The 21,445-nt window shown below is 48.5% G+C and overlaps 1 protein-coding gene across 1 annotated transcript in view; it reads left to right on the forward strand.

Moving 5' to 3' along the window:
* The window catches only part of TTBK1 (tau tubulin kinase 1), a 358,558-nt gene that overhangs the window by 160,065 nt on the left and 177,048 nt on the right, over positions 1–21,445 (forward strand). Inside the window, exons 5-6 of the mRNA XM_075583603.1 lie at positions 2,099–2,239; positions 11,277–11,381. Of these exons, the coding sequence (XP_075439718.1) occupies positions 2,099–2,239; positions 11,277–11,381 (246 nt within the window). The remainder of the gene's footprint in view (positions 1–2,098; positions 2,240–11,276; positions 11,382–21,445) is intronic.

A 21,445-nucleotide genomic window follows, 5' to 3' on the forward strand; every position in this document is an offset into this window, starting at 1 on the left:
AGCCCATAGAGGACAGTGATGGTATCACAGTGTGTATATGTATGTATATATATCAGGAAAAGAAAAAGGGTGGCGTGTGCCACATAGCGTAATTCTGTGCAGACATTTTATTCTCACACAATATAAAATATAAAATAGCACTCTCACAAGTGTATCTAGAATAAGAGCAATTAGAGGCAGTCAATCCCATGTGAGATTAATCTCATCTGGATTAACACACACACATCCCAGGTAGCTCAAACTCCTACACCCACCATATCATGAATATATATTTATGCCAAAATGAGTGCTACTGAGCGTGGCAAATGTATACAACAGAAGACAGGGGTGCCCAATGCTACATCCAATTGACAAAACATATATGGTAATAAGTACAAAGTTTAAATACTTCAATAATAATAGTAATGACTTGTTTTTTTAGTTAAACCCTTTGGCAACTTGCTGAATGGACAGGACTCACTGCAGCTGCTTCCCCTCATACAGAGGTAACAGGAAGGGTTCACAGTTTTAGTGTTAGGACCTGCATTTTTGGTTTACCGTGACGTTGGTATGCAGGCTTACGACGCTTTGGCCAAAGGGTTTAACGAAAAAAACAAGTAATTCCTATTATTATTGAAGTATTTAAACTTTATACTTATTACCATTTATGTTTTGTCAATTTGATGTAGCATTGGGCGTCCCTGTCTTTTGATGATACTCACCTGGAACAGCTCGTGTCTCAGCCAGGAAACGCTGTAGCACTCCACAGGCAATATTGAGACCGTTCTTTCACAATGCAAGAGCCTCCAGGATACCAGGATACCAGCAAAGCAAGTGGGATGAGAGCGCTACTATTGCTGTAATAAAGTAGCCTGTTTAACCACAATAGAGGATAGATGCAGACAGGTCACTCGATACACAGGCTGCTCGTAGTTACAGGGAGACATGTGACGTCACAGCATACAGGGCCCCTGTATGTATGTATGTATGTATAATAGTTGTGAAAGGTGTATAGGCAGTAGGCAGAAGGCATAGGGGGGGGGGGGTGATGAAATGTGGATAGGAGGGGACAGGGGAAGGTGGAGAGAACAGGAACATTTATAAAGGAGAAAGAAAACAACAAAGAGAGGGGAGAGGTCCCAGGTATTGGAGGAGATGAGGAGTAGGAGGTGAGAGAGGTGCATAAATCAGGCCTGGGAGGGTATAATGAGATGCAGGGAGAGAGGTAGGAGGGGAGAGGTCCCAGGTATTGGAGGAGATGAGGAGTAGGAGGTGAGAGAGGTGTATAAATCAGGCCTGGGAGGGTATAATGAGATGCAGGGAGTGAGGTAGGAGGGGAGAGGTCCCAGGTATTGGAGGAGATGAGGAGTAGGAGGTGAGAGAGGTGTATAAATCAGGCCTGGGAGGGTATAATGAGATGCAGCGAGTGAGGTAGGAGGGGAGAGGTCCCAGGTATTGGAGGAGATGAGGAGTAGGTGAGACAGCAGGTGTATAAATCAGGCCTGGGAGGTATAATGAGATACAGGGAGAGAGGTAGGAGGGGAGAGGTCCCAGGTATTGGAGGAGATGAGGAGTAGGAGGTGAGAGAGGTGTATAAATCAGGCCTGGGAGGGTATAATGAGATGCAGGGAGTGAGGTAGGAGGGGAGAGGTCCCAGGTATTGGAGGAGATGAGGAGTAGGTGAGAGAGCAGGTGTATAAATCAGGCCCGGGAGGTATAATGAGATGCAGGGAGTGAGGTAGGAGGGGAGAGGTATCTCATGGCGGAAGGAACAAGATTAAATATGACTGTCATCCTAATTTTAAGCGACAAATGAATACCTGTCCCTTAGCTGACATGGGTAGGTGCGGTGCCGCACAGAGACGTTTTAGGCACTGGGAATCTTTATCACACTCGTAATTAACCATCTCATGGCTGATGGGGTTGGCAAATCAATGCTTTCTGGCGTCACAGTGTTACCGACACGCATAGCTGTGAGCACGTTTGTATGACTGGTCACATGTTAAACTGATGCCTGTATCTAATCCATGAAACCAACCCGGAGTGAGAGAAACCCCCCCCCCCCGCGCTTGTGCCAGCGGTGCGCCCCTATAATACTGTTCCCTGACGTTACCGGCAGGGTCGGAACCTGGCGGATCTACGGCGCAGTCAGCCTCGTGGAACCTTCACCATGAGCACCACGCTTCGTCTCGGCAAACAGATCCTGGAATCCATTGAATCGATTCACTCTGTGGGCTTCCTGCACCGTGATATCAAACCCGTGAGTACCCGGCCACGCCGCAGGGCCACTCCACAGGGGTCACCGCGAATGGCCACTCTGCAGGGCCACGCCACAGGTGCCACTCCGCAGGGGCCACTTCACAGGGCCACGCTGCAGGCGTCACTCCACAGGGGTCACCGCGAACGGCTACTCCACAGGGGTCACCACGAAGGGCCATGCCACAGGGGCCACGCCACAGGGCCACGCCGCAGGCTACTCCACAGGAGTCACCGCGAAGGGCCACGCCAGGGGAAGCTACATCTACATGGGAATATACCCACATGTTATGTGGTTCTTACTTAGCGATGATGGTGTTTGCAGTGCTGTGTATGTATGTATGTATGTATATATATATGTATGTGTGTATATGTGTGTATATATATATATATGTATGTGTGTATATATATGTGTGAGTGTGTGAATGTATATATATGATGGTGTTCGCAGTGCTGTGTGTGTATGTATGTATATGTGTATATGTGTATTTATATGTATGTGTGTATATATATGTGTGAGTGTGTGAATGTATATATATGATGGTGTTCGCAGTACACCGTGTCATGATTTATTTAACAAATATAAACCCAAAATGGAGAAGCCATGTGTGAAAAACTAAGTACACCTTATGATTCAATAGCTTGTAGTACCACCTTTAGCAGCAATAACTTGAAGTAATCGTTTTCTGTATGACTTTATCAGTCTCTCACATCGTTGTTGAGGAATTTTGGCCGACTCCTCTTTACAACGTTGCTTCAGTTCATTGAGGTTTGCGGGCATTTGTTTATGCACAGCTCTCTTAAGGTCCAGCCACAGCATTTCAATCGGGTTGAGGTCTGGACTTTCACTGGGCCATTGTAACACCTTGATTCTTTTCTTTTTCAGCCATTCTGTTGTAGATTTGCTGGTGTGCTTGGGATCATTGTCATGTTGCATGACCCAGTTTCGGCCAAGCTTTAGCTGTCGGACAGATGGCCTCACATATGACTCTAGAATACTTTGGTATACAGAGGAGTTCATGGTCGACTCAATGACTGCAAGTTTCCCAGGTCCTGTGGCTGCAAAACAAGCCCAACTCATCACCCCTCCACCACCATGCTTGACAGTTGGTATGAGGTGTTTGTGCTGATATGATGTGTTTGGTTTTCGTCAAACGTGGCGCTGTGCATTATGGCCAAACATCTCCACTTTGGTCTCGTCTGTCCAAAGGACATTGTTCCAGAAGTCTTGTGGTTTGTTCAGATGCTACTTTGCAATCCTAGCTGTGCTGCCATGTTCGTTTTAAAGAGAAGAGGCTTTCTCCTGGCAACCCTTCCAAACAAACCATACTTGTTCAGTCTTTTTCTAATTGTACTGTCATGAACTTTAGCATTTAACATGCTAACTGAGGCCTGTAGAGTCTGAGATGTAACTCTTGGGTATTTTGCAATTTCTCTGAGCATTGCACGGTCTGACCTTGGGGTGAATTTGCTGGGACGTCCACTCCTGAGAAGATTGGCAACTGTCTTGAATGTTTTCCACTTTTGAATAATCTTTCTCACTGTAGAATGATGGACTTTAAATTGTTTGGAAATGGCCTTATAACCCTTCCCAGATTGATGGGCAGCAACAATTGCTTCTCTAAGATCATTGCTGATGTCTTTCCTCCTTGGCATTGTGTTAACACACAGCTGAATGCTCCAGACCAGCAAACTGCTAAAACTTTGGCTTTTATAGAGGTGGTCACACTTGCTGATCAATTAATCATGGGCATTTAATTAGCAGCACCTGTCTGCTACTTAGCATCTTAATTCCTATAGAAGCAGTAAGGGTGTACTTAGTTTTTCACACATAGCTTCTCCATTTTGGCTTTATTTTTGTTAAATAAATCATGACACGGTGTAATATGTCATGTGTTGTTGTTCATCTGAGGTTGTATTTACCTAATTTTAAGACCTGCTAAGGAACAGATGATTGTTATTATGTCCTGATATGTAAAACCATGGAATTCAGAGAGGGTGCCCTTTCTAGTTCACATGACTGTGTGTGTGTGTATAGAAAGGTCCCAAAACAATCCCCGTTGATTCCAGACCTGGGTAGCTATCCCCCTGCTGCTCTTTTTCGCCCGTGATCGGCGGGGTTAGCCCGCAACATATAAAACAAAAAAGGGCACAAAACAGAAAAACACAATAAGTCTTAATTCAATAAAATGTATAAAAAAAGACTAAATGGCACTTACATAATACAATAGAATCATGTAGATCCAATCATCCACACATCCACGAGGAAACTGCCACGGGAACAGATGAAAAAACCCCACAAGCTCACGGTCCAATTAGGAATCCGACCCACCCAGCAAGATGTTACACGCGGTGAATAGGGTTTGGGTTGGAGTTCGCGTCCTCGTGGAGATAGGGGGATGGTGGTAGCTTCTGGACATCCGGCGTCACGTGGCTACCTGATGACCTCACCTCAACGTGGTTCGCGTCAATGACGCTTCATCAGGGGGTTGGTCTTATGGACAAAAGGAATGGGGGCGCAAAAAAAGAGAAAAAATCACCAAAAGTGCAAAAAATACATAAATTTATATGAGCATATATTAAAAAGTACACAACTTACAATAAAAATACGATCACGTAGATTCAGGTTGGGCTAAAGTCGTGAGTGGAGTACCTCAGGGATCGGTACTGGGACCCCTGCTTTTTAACTTGTTTATTAATGACTTTGAGGTTGGCATCGAGAGCAAAGTCTCCATATTTGCTGATGATACTAAGTTGTGTAAGGTAATAGAATCAGAGCAGGATGTCATTTCTCTTCAGAAGGACTTGGAGAGACTGGAAACGGGGGCAGGTAAATGGCAGATGAGGTTTAATACAGATAAATGTAAGGTTACGCATTTGGGATGCAAGAATAAAAAGGCGACCTACAAATTAAATGGGGATATATTGGGGGAATCCTTGATAGAGAAGGATTTAGGAGTGCTTGTAGACAGCAGGCTTAGCAATAGTGCCCAATGTCATGCAGTAGCTGCAAAGGCAAACAAGATCTAATCTTGCATCAAACGGGCATTGGATGGAAGGGAAGTAAACATAATTATGCCCCATTACAAAGCACTAGTAAGACCACACCTTGAATATGGAGTACAATTTTGGGCACCAATCCTAAGAAACGACATTATGGAATTAGAGAGAGTGCAGAGAAGAGCCACCAAATGAATAAAGGGGATGGACATTCTAACTTATGAGGAGAGGCTAGCTAAATTAGATTTATTTACATTAGAAAAGAGGCGTCTAAGAGGGGATATGATAACTATATACAAATATATTCAGGGACAATACAAGGAGCTTTCAAAAGAACTATTCATCCCACGGGCAGTACAAAGGACTCGGGGCCATCCCTTAAGGTTGGAGGAAAGGAAATTTCACCAGCAACAAAGGAAAGGGATCTTTACAGTAAGGGCAGTTACAGTGTGGGATTCATTACCCATGGAGACTGTGATGGCAGATACAATAGATTTGTTCAAAAAAAGGTTGGACATCTTTTTAGATGGGAAAGGTATACAGGGATATACCAAATAAGTATACATGGGAAGGATGTTGATCCAGGGATTAATCCGATTGCCAATTCTTGGAGTCAGGAAGGAATTAATTTCCCCCCTTAATGGGGTTTTTTGTTTGCCTTCCTCTGGATCAATAAGTATAGATATAGGATAAAGTATCTGTTGTCTAAATTTAGCATAGGTTGAACTTGATGGACGTACGTCTTTTATCATCCTCATCTACTATGTAACTATGTAACTGTAACTAACACACCAAGCTTGTAAACTCCACAACCGGGACGTCCGTAATCTGGGCAGAAAACCCCTCTCCGAATAGCAGATGATAGAAGCCGAGGGGAATCTCTAGACCGGCATCTCCGTGTGAAAGTTCCTGCAGTGGTGGGAACGCTGTTGGGCGTATCGCGTAGTCACACTACTACCCAGCATGTACTGGCACTCCTACGCGTTTCGTGTCACGTGGGACACTTCATCAGGGGGTAGCCATTCTACTCATTGGTGTTTACTAAGTACAGCCAGCTAACCAATAAGATCGGTACACACTGGTCTGGGGAGGTGTCACATTCAGCCTTCCCATTAGTTTACAACATAGCAAGCATACAACCATAAAACAAGACACAACGTTTACAGCAATAAATAATCTTATATTGACATACAATATTATAACCCATAGTAGTTCAAAATCATCAAAATAGAGTATATAGAAATTATTAGTAATAATCAATCAAACCTCATTGCGAGATGACAGACAAGCATTATTAGACATATTAGAACCATATGAGCCATATGAATAATAATATTAAACAGCAACTAAAGTGATAATGATATTAAAGAATAGATAGATACAGCCATAATATATATGGCGAATCTACATTTATTCACTGTTAAGTGCTAAGGTCTTTAAGTCTTAAACAGTAATACCAAAAGTATCTAAGGATTCCAAGTAAAATGTAATTATCTCAGAGTAAACTGTACATCAGCAAAGATAAGCAAAGATAATAATGCAGAGATTTGAACCTCTAAATATTAATATAGATAAAGATGTTCATAATTCGCCAACCAGATAAACCTCTTAATAAAGTTAAATATATTTTATTAAATTTTAATTAATTTAAGGTAAGTGCAAAATGCAATGTCACCTCATCAGGGTAATATATGTACGAAATAGCCATACTATATCTCATTAGAGGCAAACACCAGTTAATAATGTGTTAATCGAAGATAATACTAAACATACAAAGATTGGTCTTATGGTTGCTAAGGCCGGTCTTAATTACAAAAGAGATATTTACCTACAGCCAATCTGGATCTCAATCGGATACAAGTGAAAGCCGGCCATACAAACAAAATATGTAAACATACACTGAACAAAACATGTGGCAAATGCATGATATGTCAGTATTTCACGTGACAAAAGCATATGTGATATGAAAACTAAAGAACATCAAATAACACAATTTATTAATTGCCTCACAACCTTTGTCAAAACGCTTTGAGGTGAGGTCATCAGGTAGCCACGTGAACCCCAGACCCTGGCTAAATTCCCACACGCACATGCTGCGTTCCTCCACTCGTTCCTGTGAACGCCTCTGGAGGAAATCTCACACTCGCAGACTTCCTTCACTACAAATGTATGCTATCCTGTTTCTATTGTTAAATATCGAATTAACTTTTAAAAAAAAAAAAGGTTTTTGTCTTAAGAACATTGTCTTCAACATAAATGGTTCAATAAAAAAATGGATCTCTTTTTGGCTCCAATGGGAGGTGAACAACAAATTACATTGTTATTATTAATATACTGCACGAAGTGTTAAGATCTTGCTCGCTCCCTTTCCAGATGAACATAACATCGTCTATATACCGTCTCCAGTGGACCAGGTTCGCACCATAGGGATGCTCGGACCATATTTTGTCTGTTTCCCAATTGGCCATAAAGAAGTTTGCATAGCTAGGTGCGAACCTGGACTCATGGCTGTACAACGTAATGAGAGTACTACCGCTCTCCATATATATTAATTTACATTTGAAGGATAATATAGGGGGCATACAGGGATAGGAAATTGAGAACAGGTGGGGGTTGAAAACAACCAAAGGTCCCTATGTGCACTCGCTATGACCAATTGAGGGCTTGGAAAGATTCAATCCTAGGGTTTTGATCCCTATATAGCCACTCACTAATATAATGAACTAAAATCTTTTATTGAACATATATACAAAGGGAGCACATACTCCATAAAAATTACAGGGAGACCACTTCAGTGGGGAAAACTATATCATGACACATACTATGTCTCTGTCTTTTACAGATATAGTTAGAACTTGGCCGTGGGAAATACACCAATTGGTGGTGTCTATGAGGGTTAATTCTACAGCATGTGACTGTCATAGGTTACTAGAGACCAAAGTCTCTATAGTTACCCAAGGTGATGTACTATCATAAATATGTCAATTGTTGCAGTGGACTGCAGCCAGCACCCACAAGGATGGCCACTACTTAGACCTGGTTTTCACTAAAAACTTCTCTCTCTCCGATTTCTCCATTTCCCCTTTTCCTCTCTCTGACCATCACCTCATCTCATTCTCTCTATCTAGCTTCTCCCCTTCTCCACCTCCATCTACCCCCCGGTTCTGTAGAAACCTGCGCTCTATTCACTTGCCTGACTTTGAGTCCACTTTACGCTCTTACCTGTCCTTTCTCAGCTCTGCTACAGACCCTGACAACCTGGTCAGGAACTACAACTCTGTCTTGTCCTCGTCTCTTGATCTACATGCCCCGCTTTCTCTCTGCCGCCCTCGCCCTTCTAACCCTAGACCCTGGCTAAATTCCCACACGCGCATGCTGCGTTCCTCCACTCGTTCCTCTGAACGCCTCTGGAGGAAATCTCATACTCTCGCAGACTTCCTTCACTACAAATGTATGCTATCCTGTTTCAACTCTGCCCTCTCACAAGTTAAACAAGCCTACTTTTCTTCAGTACTCAACACGCACAAATCCAACCCACGCTGACTCTTCTCTGTCTTTGACTCTCTACTCAGACCACCCTCAGCTGCCTCTTCTTCCTCCATTTCACCTCAGGACTTTGCTGACTATTTCAAGGAAAAGGTGGAATTCATTCGTCAGAACATCCCCTCTGTTTCTTCCTCCCATCCTACACCTCTTCCTAACTCTCCTCCCGCCTTCCTTGACTCTTTTTCCACTGTCACAGAGGAGGATGTATCACTACTGATCTCCTCTTCTCCCTCTACCACTTGCCCTCTTGACCCCATTCCCTCCCATCTCCTAAAACATCTTGTTCTTACTATAATCCCTACGCTCACACGCATATTTAACACCTCCCTCTACTCTGGTACCTTTCCCTCTACCTTCAAGCATGCAACAGTCATACCATTACTCAAATACAGCAAGCTTGACCCTACCTGTCTTTCTAACTATCGACCTGTCTCCCTCCTGCCTTTTGCCTCTAAACTCCTTGAACGTCTTGTATTCTCTCGCTTGCTCCACTTTCTCACCACCTATTCTCTCCTAGACCCTCTACAATCTGGCTTCCGCACGGCTCACTCCACGGAAACAGCCCTCACTAAAATAACTAATGACCTCCATGCTGCCAAAGACAGAGGTCATTACACTCTGCTCATATTATTCGACCTCTCTGCAGCATTTGACACTGTGGACCACCCTCTTCTCCTTCACATTCTCCATACTCTTGGTATTCGGAACAAAGCTCTATCCTGGATCTCCTCTTACCTCTCCCATCGTACTTTCAGTGTCTCTTCTGCTAACACCTTCTCCTCTATCGATCTCTTTGGGGGTACCCCAGGGCTGTCCTGGGACCTCTTCTCTTTTTCCCTGTACACACTTTCTCTAGGTGACCTAATCACATCTCTTGGGTTTAAATATCACCTCTATGCTGACGACACACAAATCTACTTTTCAACCCCCGACCTTACACCCTTACACCTCACACCAAAGTTTCTGAATGTCTCTCTGCTATATCATCCTGGATGGCCCTCCGCCGACTTAAACTTAACATGACAAAAACAGAGCTCCTCATACTTCTTCCCAAACCTGGCCCTACTACCTCCTTCCACATTACTGTTGGAACTACCATCATTCATCCAGTAGCCCAAGCTTATGGGTCACACTTGCTCCTCTCTCACATTCAAAACGTCTCTAAAACCTGTCGCTTTTTCCTCTGCAATATAACTAAGATACGCCCTTTCCTCTGTTACTCGACTGCTAAAACTTAGTGACTCAGACCCTCATTCTCTCCCGCCTTGATTACTGTAACCTCCTGCTGCCCGGCCTTCCTGCCTCTCACCTGTCTCCCCTACAATCTATCCTAAACGCTGCTGCCAAAATCACTCTACTCTTTCCTAAATCTGTCTCCGCGTCTCCCCTCCTGAAATCCCTCTCCTGGCTTCCGATTAAATCACGTATCTCACACTCAATTCTCCTCCTCACTTTTAAAGCTTTACATTCTTCTGCCCCTTCTTACATCTCAGCCCTAATTTCTCGCTATGCACCATCACAACTCTGGCGTTCTGGTCAAGGATGTCTTCTCTCTACTCCCTTTGTATCTAAAGCCCTCTCCCGCCTTAAACCTTTCTTACTGACTGCCCCGCACCTCTGGTGACCACTGCGCTGGATCGGCTCCCTTTTGTGTTAGCGCCGTAATGGGTGCCACCACCAAAGTGAAACCTAGGATGAATCTCCGGTAATAGTTTGCGAACCCGAGGAATCTCTGCACAGCCTTGAGGGATAGAGGCCAATCTATGATTGCTTTGACCTTGGCCGGATCCATGGCTGTGTTGGATATGATGTATCCCAAGAAGGTGGTTGAGGTTTGGTGAAATTGAGTAAGAGGCCCCCCTGGGAAGAGTGGTTTCGGGCAGGAGGTCTATAGGACAGTCGTAGGGGCGATGGGGTGGTATTTCCTCGGCTTGCTTCTTGTCGAAGACGTCCCTGAACTCCTTGTAGATCTCAGGCAGCTGATTCCCTGATTCCGGTAGTAGCACTCCTGCTAGGCCCCTGGAAGGAGTCAGGCACCTTCCTTGACACTGGGTGCCCCATCGGATAGGTAAGACTCCTGTCCAATCGATGTGGTGGTTATGTAGCTGGAACCATGGTAGTCCTAAGATGATGTCCACCTAGGGGGAATGGCATCTAGTTGTATGCTCTCGGAATGGCCTCTGTCGGCCTGCAAGACGACAAGTCTGGCTTGTAGAGTGATGAAGGCGGGTTGGAGTGGGCGACCATCTGTGGCTTCGAGGCCTATGGGGAGTCCAGGAAGGGCCATGGAGTAGTTTGAAGGTGTCCCAGTGTTGTATGATGGGGATGTAGACCCTGGACAGAGGTTTCGGGGGAGAAAAGATGGTTCCCAGTGTGGTCCTCCAGGCTCTCACTGGGCTGTAGCGTTTCCCGGCTTGTTGTACGGTGTTGGGGGGGGGGGGTGTTGTGTTGGGGGCGTGTGGCGGTGTTAAACCCCTGTCCTGTTTGTTTCTCAGTCTAATTTCGCCATGGGACGGCTGCCTTCAACCTACCGGAAATGTTACATGTTGGACTTTGGTCTGGCTCGACAATACACCAACACAACGGGGGAGGTCCGGCCGGTGAGTATGGGGGGAGTTGCCGCGTGACAAAGAATCAGCTGAAGTGAGGGAGAGGCGTGGTTGGGTGGGGAGGAGAGGGGGAGAGGTGTTCTTGGGTGTGGAGGGGGAGAGGTGTGGTTGGGTGGGGAGGGGGAGAGGTGGGGTTGGGTGGGGAGAGTTGTGGTTGGGTGGGGAGGGGAGAGGTTGGGTTGGGTGGGGAGGGGGAGAGTTGTGGTTGGGTGGGGAGAGTTGTGGTTGGGTGGGGAGGGGGAGAGGTGTGGTTGGGTGGGGAGGTGGGGTTGGGTGGGGGAGTTGTGGTTGGGTGGGGAGAGGTGGGGTTGGGTGGGGAGAGTTGTGGTTGGGTGGGGAGAGTTGTGGTTGGGTGGGGAGAGTTGTGGTTGGGTGGGGAGAGTTGTGGTTGGGTGGGGAGAGTTGTGGTTGGGTGGGGAGGGGGAGAGTTGTGGTTGGGTGGGGAGGGGGAGAGATGGGGTTGGGTGGAGAGGGGGAGAGGTGGGGTTGGCTGGGGAGGGGGAGAGGTGGGGTTGGCTGGGGAGGGGGGAACTTCCTTGTCCAGAACTGAGACCAAATGTACAAACCCAGATGTGAGTGAGAACGTGCGACAATATCACTGATATTACCAAGAGCTGGAGAGAAACATCAGCACAGGGACTCAGTGTAATAGTATACACATACACACATACACACATACACATACACACACACACACACATATACACTGTTGCAGGGTACATGCAACTACACACGCGGGGTTTTCTTGATAAGGCTTATTTATTTAGCCTTAAATTATACAGCACACAAAACAAAAATAGCTTTTCTTCAGCAGACAAAACAAAATTCCTTGTCTTCAGGATGGCAAACAAAATAGCTTCGCTTCAGCATAGTAAACACAACAGTCCATAAAACATGTACATTGCAAAACAGACCTTGAATCAAGCTGTTCTCTCTCCAGAGTTTCAGGGGATTTCCCTGCTTCAGACAGCATACAAAAAGACAGACCTTCTATCAGTAATCTCCTCTCTCCTGAACAGCCAGCCCCATGTGTCTACAGCCTGGGTTTTAACACACCTTGATTAGGCAGCTGGGATCCAACTAATTGTCCTGAGGTTCCCAGCTGAAGTTAACCTAGTCACTGCTGCACTGCAGACTAGACATAGGTCTGCCAGGCATATAGCTGGTGGCTTTTATTTACCCTGACACACACACACACACACACACACACACACACACACACACACACACACACACACACACTTTACCCAGTACAGGGACACATTGTATTAGTATACACATACACACATACACATATACACACACACACACACACACACACACACACACACACACACACACTTTACCCAGCACCGGGACACATTGTGTGAGTACACACATACACACACACATATACACACACACACACACACTTTATCCAGCACAGGGACACATTGTAATTGTATACATACACACACACACTTTATCCAGCACAGGGACACATTGTAATAGTATATACACACACACACACACACACACACACACACACACACACACACACACACACACACACACACACACACACACACACACACACACACACACACACACACACACACACACACACTTTATCCAGCACAGGGACACATTGTAATAGTACACACACACACACACACACACTTTATCCAGCACAGGGACACATTGTAATAGTATACATACACACACACTTTATCCAGCACAGGGACACATTGTAATAGTATACACACACACACACACTTTATCCAGCACAGGGACACATTGTGTTAGTATACACACACTCACTCACACACACACGTACATTAACCAGCACAGTGTCACATTGTATCACCACACACACACACACACACACACACACACATCAGCACAGTGTCGCATTGTATCACCACACACACACACACACGTACATTAACCAGCACTGTGTCGCATTGTATACACACACACACACACACACACACACACACACTAACCCATGGACATTTGAGGTAATTATTGGTGCCAGGTGAGATACATATTACAGTCTGCTGTTAACCCTTCCGCTGCTGGAAGGTCATACAGGGGTTAAATAATAAGGTCCCAGCAGGCTGTGAGACGGTGTATATCCTCCTTGCTGCGCAGTTCCTGTATATCCTCCTTGCTGCGCAGTTCCTGTATATCCTCCTTGCTGCGCAGTTCCTGTATATCCTCCTTGCTGCGCAGTTCCTGTATATCCTCCTTGCTGCGCAGTTCCTGTATATCCTCCTTGCTGCGCAGTTCCTGTATATCCTCCTTGCTGCGCAGTTCCTCTGCGGAGACTTGTGCATGAATACATTACTGTAATCCAGGTCTCATTCTGTGGGTCTGCGTGGGCACTATCGTGTGTGAGTGCCACACCAGGCAGGGCATGTATGAGCTGTTACCCACTCGCATGGAGCCAGTGGGGTCAGTTCTATTTGTCATGTCCACTCGCATGGAGCCAGTGGGGTCAGTTCTATTTGTCATGTCCACTCGCATGGAGCCAGTGGGGTCAGTTCTATTTGTCATGTCCACTTGCATGGAGCCAGTGGGGTCAGTTCTATTTGTCATGTCCACTCGCAAGGAGCCAGTGGGGTCAGTTCTATTTGTCATGTCCACTCGCATTGAGCCAGTGAGGTCAGTTCTATTTGTCATGTCCACTCGCATGGAGCCAGTGGGGTCAGTTCTATTTGTCATGTCCACTCGCATGGAGCCAGTGGGGTCAGTTCTATTTGTCATGTCCACTTGCATGGAGCCAGTGGGGTCAGTTCTATTTGTCATGTCCACTCGCAAGGAGCCAGTGGGGTCAGTTCTATTTGTCATGTCCACTCGCATTGAGCCAGTGAGGTCAGTTCTATTTGTCATGTCCACTCGCATGGAGCCAGTGGGGTCAGTTCTATTTGTCATGCGAGGAGGTAAGTTTCAAAAGGTTTTGGTAATCCACTGAATCCAATTGTTATGTCATATAGCTTCTCCTATACTCCCCATCACTCCTCCTCTACTCCCCCGATACTCCCTATCGCTTGCTCCTCCTATACTCCCCATCACTCCTCCTATACTCCCCCTATACTCCCTATCGCTTGCTTCTCCTATACTCCCCATCACTCCTCCTATACTCCCTCTATACTCCCTATCGCTCGCTTCTCCTATACTCCCCATCACTCCTCCTATACTCCCCCTATACTCCCTATCGCTTGCTCCTCCTATACTCCCCATCACTCCTCCTATACTCCCCCTATAATCCCTATCGCTTGCTCCTCCTATACTCCCCATCACTCCTCCTATACTCCCCCTATACTCCCTATCGCTTGCTTCTCCTATACTCCCCATCACTCCTCCTATACTCCCCCTATACTCCCCCTATACTCCCTATCGCTTGCTCCTCCTATACTCCCCATCACTCCTCCTATACTCCCCCTATACTCCCTATCGCTTGCTTCTCCTATACTCCCCATCACTCCTCCTATACTCCCCCTATACTCCCCCTATACTCCCTATCGCTTGCTCCTCCTATACTCCCCATCACTCCTCCTATACTCCCCCTATACTCCCTATCGCTCGCTTCTCCTATACTCCCCATCACTCCTCCTATACTCCCCCTATACTCCCTATCGCTTGCTCCTCCTATACTCCCCATCACTCCTCCTATACTCCCAATATACTCCCTATCGCTTGCTTCTCCTATACTCCCCATCACTCCTCCTATACTCCCCCTATACTCCCTATCGCTCGCTTCTCCTATACTCCCCATCACTCCTCCTATACTCCCCCTATACTCCCTATCGCTCGCTTCTCCTATACTCCCCATCACTCCTCCTATACTCCCCCTATGCTCCCTATCGCCCCCCTATGCTCCCTATCCCCCCCCCCCCTATGCTCCCTATCGCCCCCCTATGCTCCCTACCCCCCCCTATGCTCCCTATCCCCCCCTATGCTCCCTATCGTCTCCCCCTATGCTCCCTATCCCCCCTATGCTCCCTATCCCCCCCACTATGTACCCTATCCCCCTCTATGCTCCCTATCCCCCCCTATGCTCCCTATAACCCCACCTATGCTCCCTGTCGCCCCCCTATGCTCCCTATCGCCTCCCCCTATGTTTCCTATCCCCCCTATGCTCCCTATTGCCCCCCCTATGCTCCCTATCACCCCCCCTATGCTCCCTATCACCTCCCCCTATGCTCCCTATCCCCCCCATGCTCCCTATCCCCCCCTATGTGCCCTATCGCCCCCCTATGTTCCCTATCGCCCCCCTATGTTCCCTATCGCCCCCCTATGTTCCCTATCGTTCCCCCTATGCTCCCTATCCCCCCCTATGCTCCCTATCACCCCCCTATGCTCCCTATCGCCCCCCTATGCTCCCTTCCCCCCCTATGCTCCCTATCGCCCCCCTATGTTCCCTATCACCCCCTATGCTCCCTATCCCCCCCTATGCTCCCTATCGCCCCCCTATGTTCCCTATCACCCCCCTATGTTCCCTATCATCCCCTATGCTCCCTATCACCCCCCTATGCTCCCTATCACCCCCCTATGCTCCCTATCACCCCCCCCTATGCTCCCTATCCCCCCCCCCTATGCTCCCTATCACCCCCCTATGCTCCCTATCCCTCCCCCCTATGCTCCCTATCGCCCCCCTATACTCCCTATCGGGGGCTCTCCGGGGGAGGGATTCTCAGGGGGGAGCTGTTTGGGGCTCTCGTGTGGAGGGATTCTTGTGGGGGAGATCTCTGTGGCTCTCGGTGTTTGGGGGGACTCTCGGTGTTGGGGGGCTCTTGGTGTTTGGCGGGCTCTCGGTGTTGGGGGGCTCTCGGTGTTGGGGGGGGGGGTCTCTCGGTGTTGGGGGGCTCTCGGTGTTGGGGGGCTCTCGGTGTTGGGGGTGGGAGGTTTCTCTGCATTTCTTCACTTTTAAGTTGATGATTTTCCACATCCGTTTTCTTTCTGTTTTTCAGTTTGTTTTTCGAGCTGTTCAGTTGCAGTTTTGTTTTCCCGCATCAGTCCCGCGCCTCCGTGTGAGTCTCCCCGCTGGGGCCGCGCCTCCCCCCGCAGGGGCCGCGCCTCCGTGTGAGTCCCCTTGCCCACCATCCTTTTATTTTGCTTCTTATTTTCTTTCAGTGTTTTCATTTTAAGCTGTTTCTGATCTTAGTGCACAGGTGTGATGTCACAGCTGGATGTGGGGATGGGTGTGATGTCACAGCTGGATGTGGGGATGGGTGTGATGTCACAGCTGGATGTGGGGATGGGTGTGATGTCACAGCTGGATGTGGGGATGAGTGAGATGTCACAGCTGGATGTGGGGATGGGTGTGATGTCACAGCTGGATGTGGGGCTGAGTGTGATGTCACAGCTGGATGTGGGGATGGGTGTGATGTCACAGCTGGATGTGGGGATGAGTGTGATGTCACAGCTGGATGTGGGGATGGGTGTGATGTCACAGCTGGATGTGGGGATGGGTGTGATGTCACAGCTGGATGTGGGGATGAGTGTGATGTCACAGCTGGATGTGGGGATGGGTGTGATGTCACAGCTGGATGTGGGGATGAGTGTGATGTCACAGCTGGATGTGGGGATGAGTGTGATGTCACAGCTGGATGTGGGGATGAGTGTGATGTCACAGCTGGATGTGGGGATGAGTGAGATGTCACAGCTGGATGTGGGGATGGGTGTGATGTCACAGCTGGATGTGGGGATGAGTGTGATGTCACAGCTGGATGTGGGGATGGGTGTGATGTCACAGCTGGATGTGGGGATGAGTGTGATGTCACAGCTGGATGTGGGGATGAGTGTGATGTCACAGCTGGATGTGGGGATGAGTGTGATGTCACAGCTGGATGTGGGGATGAGTGTGATGTCACAGCTGGATGTGGGGATGAGTGTGATGTCACAGCTGGATGTGGGGATGAGTGTGATGTCACAGCTGGATGTGGGGATGGGTGTGATGTCACAGCTGGATGTGGGGATGAGTGTGATGTCACAGCTGGATGTGGGGATGGGTGTGATGTCACAGCTGGATGTGGGGATGAGTGTGATGTCACAGCTGGATGTGGGGATGGGTGTGATGTCACAGCTGGATGTGGGGATGAGTGTGATGTCACAGCTGGATGTGGGGATGAGTGTGATGTCACAGCTGGATGTGGGGATGAGTGTGATGTCACAGCTGGATGTGGGGATGAGTGTGATGTCACAGCTGGATGTGGGGATGAGTGTGATGTCACAGCTGGATGTGGGGATGAGTGAGATGTCACAGCTGGATGTGGGGATGGGTGTGATGTCACAGCTGGATGTGGGGATGAGTGTGATGTCACAGCTGGATGTGGGGATGGGTGTGATGTCACAGCTGGATGTGGGGATGAGTGAGATGTCACAGCTGGATGTGGGGATGAGTGTGATGTCACAGCTGGATGTGGGGATGAGTGTGATGTCACAGCTGGATGTGGGGATGAGTGTGATATCACAGCTGGATGTGGGGATGAGTGTGATGTCACAGCTGGATGTGGGGATGGGTATGATGTCACAGCTGGATGTGGGGATGGGTGTGATGTCACAGCTGGATGTGGGGATGAGTGTGATGTCACAGCTGGATGTGGGGATGGGTATGATGTCACAGCTGGATGTGGGGATGAGTGTGATGTCACAGCTGGATGTGGGGATGAGTGTGATGTCACAGCTGGATGTGGGGATGAGTGTGATGTCACAGCTGGATGTGGGGATGAGTGTGATGTCACAGCTGGATGTGGGGATGAGTGTGATGTCACAGCTGGATGTGGGGATGAGTGTGATGTCACAGCTGGATGTGGGGATGGGTGTGATGTCACAGCTGGATGTGGGGATGAGTGTGATGTCACAGCTGGATGTGGGGATGGGTGTGATGTCACAGCTGGATGTGGGGATGAGTGAGATGTCACAGCTGGATGTGGGGATGGGTGTGATGTCACAGCTGGATGTGGGGATGAGTGTGATGTCACAGCTGGATGTGGGGATGAGTGTGATGTCACAGCTGGATGTGGGGATGGGTGTGATGTCACAGCTGGATGTGGGGATGAGTGTGATGTCACAGCTGGATGTGGGGATGGGTGTGATGTCACAGCTGGATGTGGGGATGAGTGTGATGTCACAGCTGGATGTGGGGATGAGTGTGATGTCACAGCTGGATGTGGGGATGGGTGTGATGTCACAGCTGGATGTGGGGATGGGTGTGATGTCACAGCTGGATTTTGGGATGGGTGTGATGTCACAGCTGGATGTGGGGATGAGTGTGATGTCACAGCTGGATGTGGGGATGAGTGTGATGTCACAGCTGGATGTGGGGATGAGTGTGATGTCACAGCTGGATGTGGGGATGAGTGTGATGTCACAGCTGGATGTGTGGATGGGTGTGATGTCACAGCTGGATGTGGGGATGGGTGTGATGTCACAGCTGGATGTGGGGATGAGTGTGATGTCACAGCTGGATGTGGGGATGAGTGTGATGTCACAGCTGGATGTGGGGATGAGTGTAATGTCACAGCTGGATGTGGGGATGAGTGTAATGTCACAGCTGGATGTGGGGATGAGTGTGATGTCACAGCTGGATGTGGGGATGAGTGTGATGTCACAGCTGGATGTGGGGATGAGTGTGATGTCACAGCTGGATGTGGGGATGAGTGTGATGTCACAGCTGGATGTGGGGATGAGTGTGATGTCACAGCTGGATGTGGGGATGAGTGTGATGTCACAGCTGGATGTGGGGATGAGTGTGATGTCACAGCTGGATGTGGGGATGAGTGTGATGTCACAGCTGGATGTGGGGATGGGTGTGATGTCACAGCTGGATGTGGGGATGAGTGTGATGTCACAGCTGGATGTGGGGATGGGTGTGATGTCACAGCTGGATGTGGGGAGGAGTGTGATGTCACAGCTGGATGTGGGGATGGGTGTGATGTCACAGCTGGATGTGGGGACGGGTATGATGTTACAGCTGGATGTGGGGATGGGTGTGATGTCACAGCTGGATGTGGGGACGGTTGTGATGTCACAGCTGGATGTGTGGACGGGTGTGATGTCAGAGCTGGATGTGGGGACGGTTGTGATGTCACAGCTGGATGTGTGGACGGGTGTGATGTTATAGCTGGATGTGTGTGTGGGGGGTGATTGTTACAGCTGGATGTGGGGGGGGGGTGCTTGTAACAGCTGGATGTGTGTTGGGGGGGGATTGTCACGGGAGACCAGGTTTATTAACACCTTTTTATACCGGGATCATTGATTGAGCAAAACAAGGAGGTAAAATAAATTGTAAGTTATTTCACGAAAAGACTTATACACAATGTAACACAAGTCACAAGATTAACACACTTACTGGGAAAAGGACTAACGAATAAATCCGTTTCTGGACCGAAATTCACCAAGATGACCTCTTAGGAGCACTTTCCAATGACCGGTAGTTACTCTCAAAAGTCCTGGTACTGTTTTGGGCGCAATGCCAGATGCGACCGCGACGTTCTCAAAAGCGGGACTTAGAAACTTTTTCAAAAGTTCAAAATCTTTGAAGCCGGCTCGCGTCTATTCAGCACAGCGCATCTTTGAATTTGCCGCTGTTGGTTTGGCGCTTGGAATCTGCGCTCCTGATTGGCTGCAAGCTCTCTTAAGGCTTTTAGGCTCTCATTCACCAACCTCTACAGCCTATCAGAGCGTGGGAATTTCCCTGCCAGCCAATCACCGATTTGCCGGTATTGTAAAGCCGAGAGGGCGCCTTTTCTCAGTCTGTAAAGGGCATGCGCCAACCTGGCACCTCTGCCTTTTTCCACACTGAGCCCACCCGCTGTCCAGGCTCCACAGAGTCTGGGCTCTGGCAAATGGTGGCCGGATAGCCCTGTGTCAGCCCAGAATGCGGGTACTCATGCAGAACTGCAGTACCCTCCTGTTCTAACACCTTGGCATCTCTGAGACTTTCAAGTACGGACTCCGCACAGACACAGAGGCATCCTGCATATCCTACTTAATTTAAGTGAGTGCTGTCTACTCCACCTGTAGAAGTTCATCAGTATTGGAAGTCTCCCCTTCCCATCCCTCACGGAATAGGTCCAGAGGTCCACGTACCCTGCGACCATATAGCAGCTCAAAGGGAGAGAACCCGGTAAATTCTTGCGGTACCTCTCGGTACGCAAACAGCAAGTGCTGCAGGTGAATCTCCCAGTCCTTCCCTTCAGCTTCTATAAAAGCTCGGAGCATCTGCTTCAGGGTACCATTAAACCTCTCGCATAGTCCGTTGGTTTGGGGGTGGCAAGGGGTCCTGCGCTGGTGCTTCACCTCGCACGCATCCCAGAGAAACTAACAATGAACTCATGAATTGCGACCCTTGATCGGTTAGAATCTCACTAGGGAAACCTACTCTAGTGAAAATCACTAACAATTCTTTTGCTGCTGCCCTAGAATCGATGGTGGCAAGCGCTACAGCCTCAGGGTACCGTGTGGCAAAATCCACCACCGTGAGTATGTAACGCTTGCCCGTCCAGCTGGGGATCATGAGAGGACCCACTATGCCCATAGCTACCCTCTGGAAAGGTACCCCAATTACCGGTAACGGGTTCAGGGGCGCCCTCACCCGATAACCCGCCTTACTCACTCGCTGGCAGGCATCACAGGAGCGGCAGAAATCTGCCACTGCCCCTGATGCCCCCGGCCAGTAGTAACGCTGCAACAGCCGGGCTCTCGTCTGAGTGACCCCCTGATGCCCAGCTAGTGGGATACCAGTAACAACTGGTGCCTATACTCCCTGGGTACCACTAACTGTCGTCTACCCGTCCAGACCCTATCTAGACCCATAGCCATCTGCACTCTATATAAGAGCCCGCGGTGCCATGAGAACCGTTCTTACTCACTGCCCGAGTTAGACTCAGAGGCCAGGAGCCTCATGCCCTCAAAGCTGGGATAAGACTTCACCGCATCCCTAAACGGTGTCCCTAATTCTGGCCACCCTTCCTTAGTCTCTAAGTCTGGGGGAACAGGGAACAGGTAAAGGGGAAGGTAAGTCGGCGCACTGTCACGACTCAGCCTGGCTTACCTGCCTGGTTTCC

The sequence above is a fragment of the Ascaphus truei genome, unplaced genomic scaffold (assembly GCF_040206685.1).
Source record: "Ascaphus truei isolate aAscTru1 unplaced genomic scaffold, aAscTru1.hap1 HAP1_SCAFFOLD_340, whole genome shotgun sequence".
In the NCBI taxonomy this organism is placed as follows: Eukaryota; Metazoa; Chordata; class Amphibia; order Anura; family Ascaphidae; genus Ascaphus; species Ascaphus truei.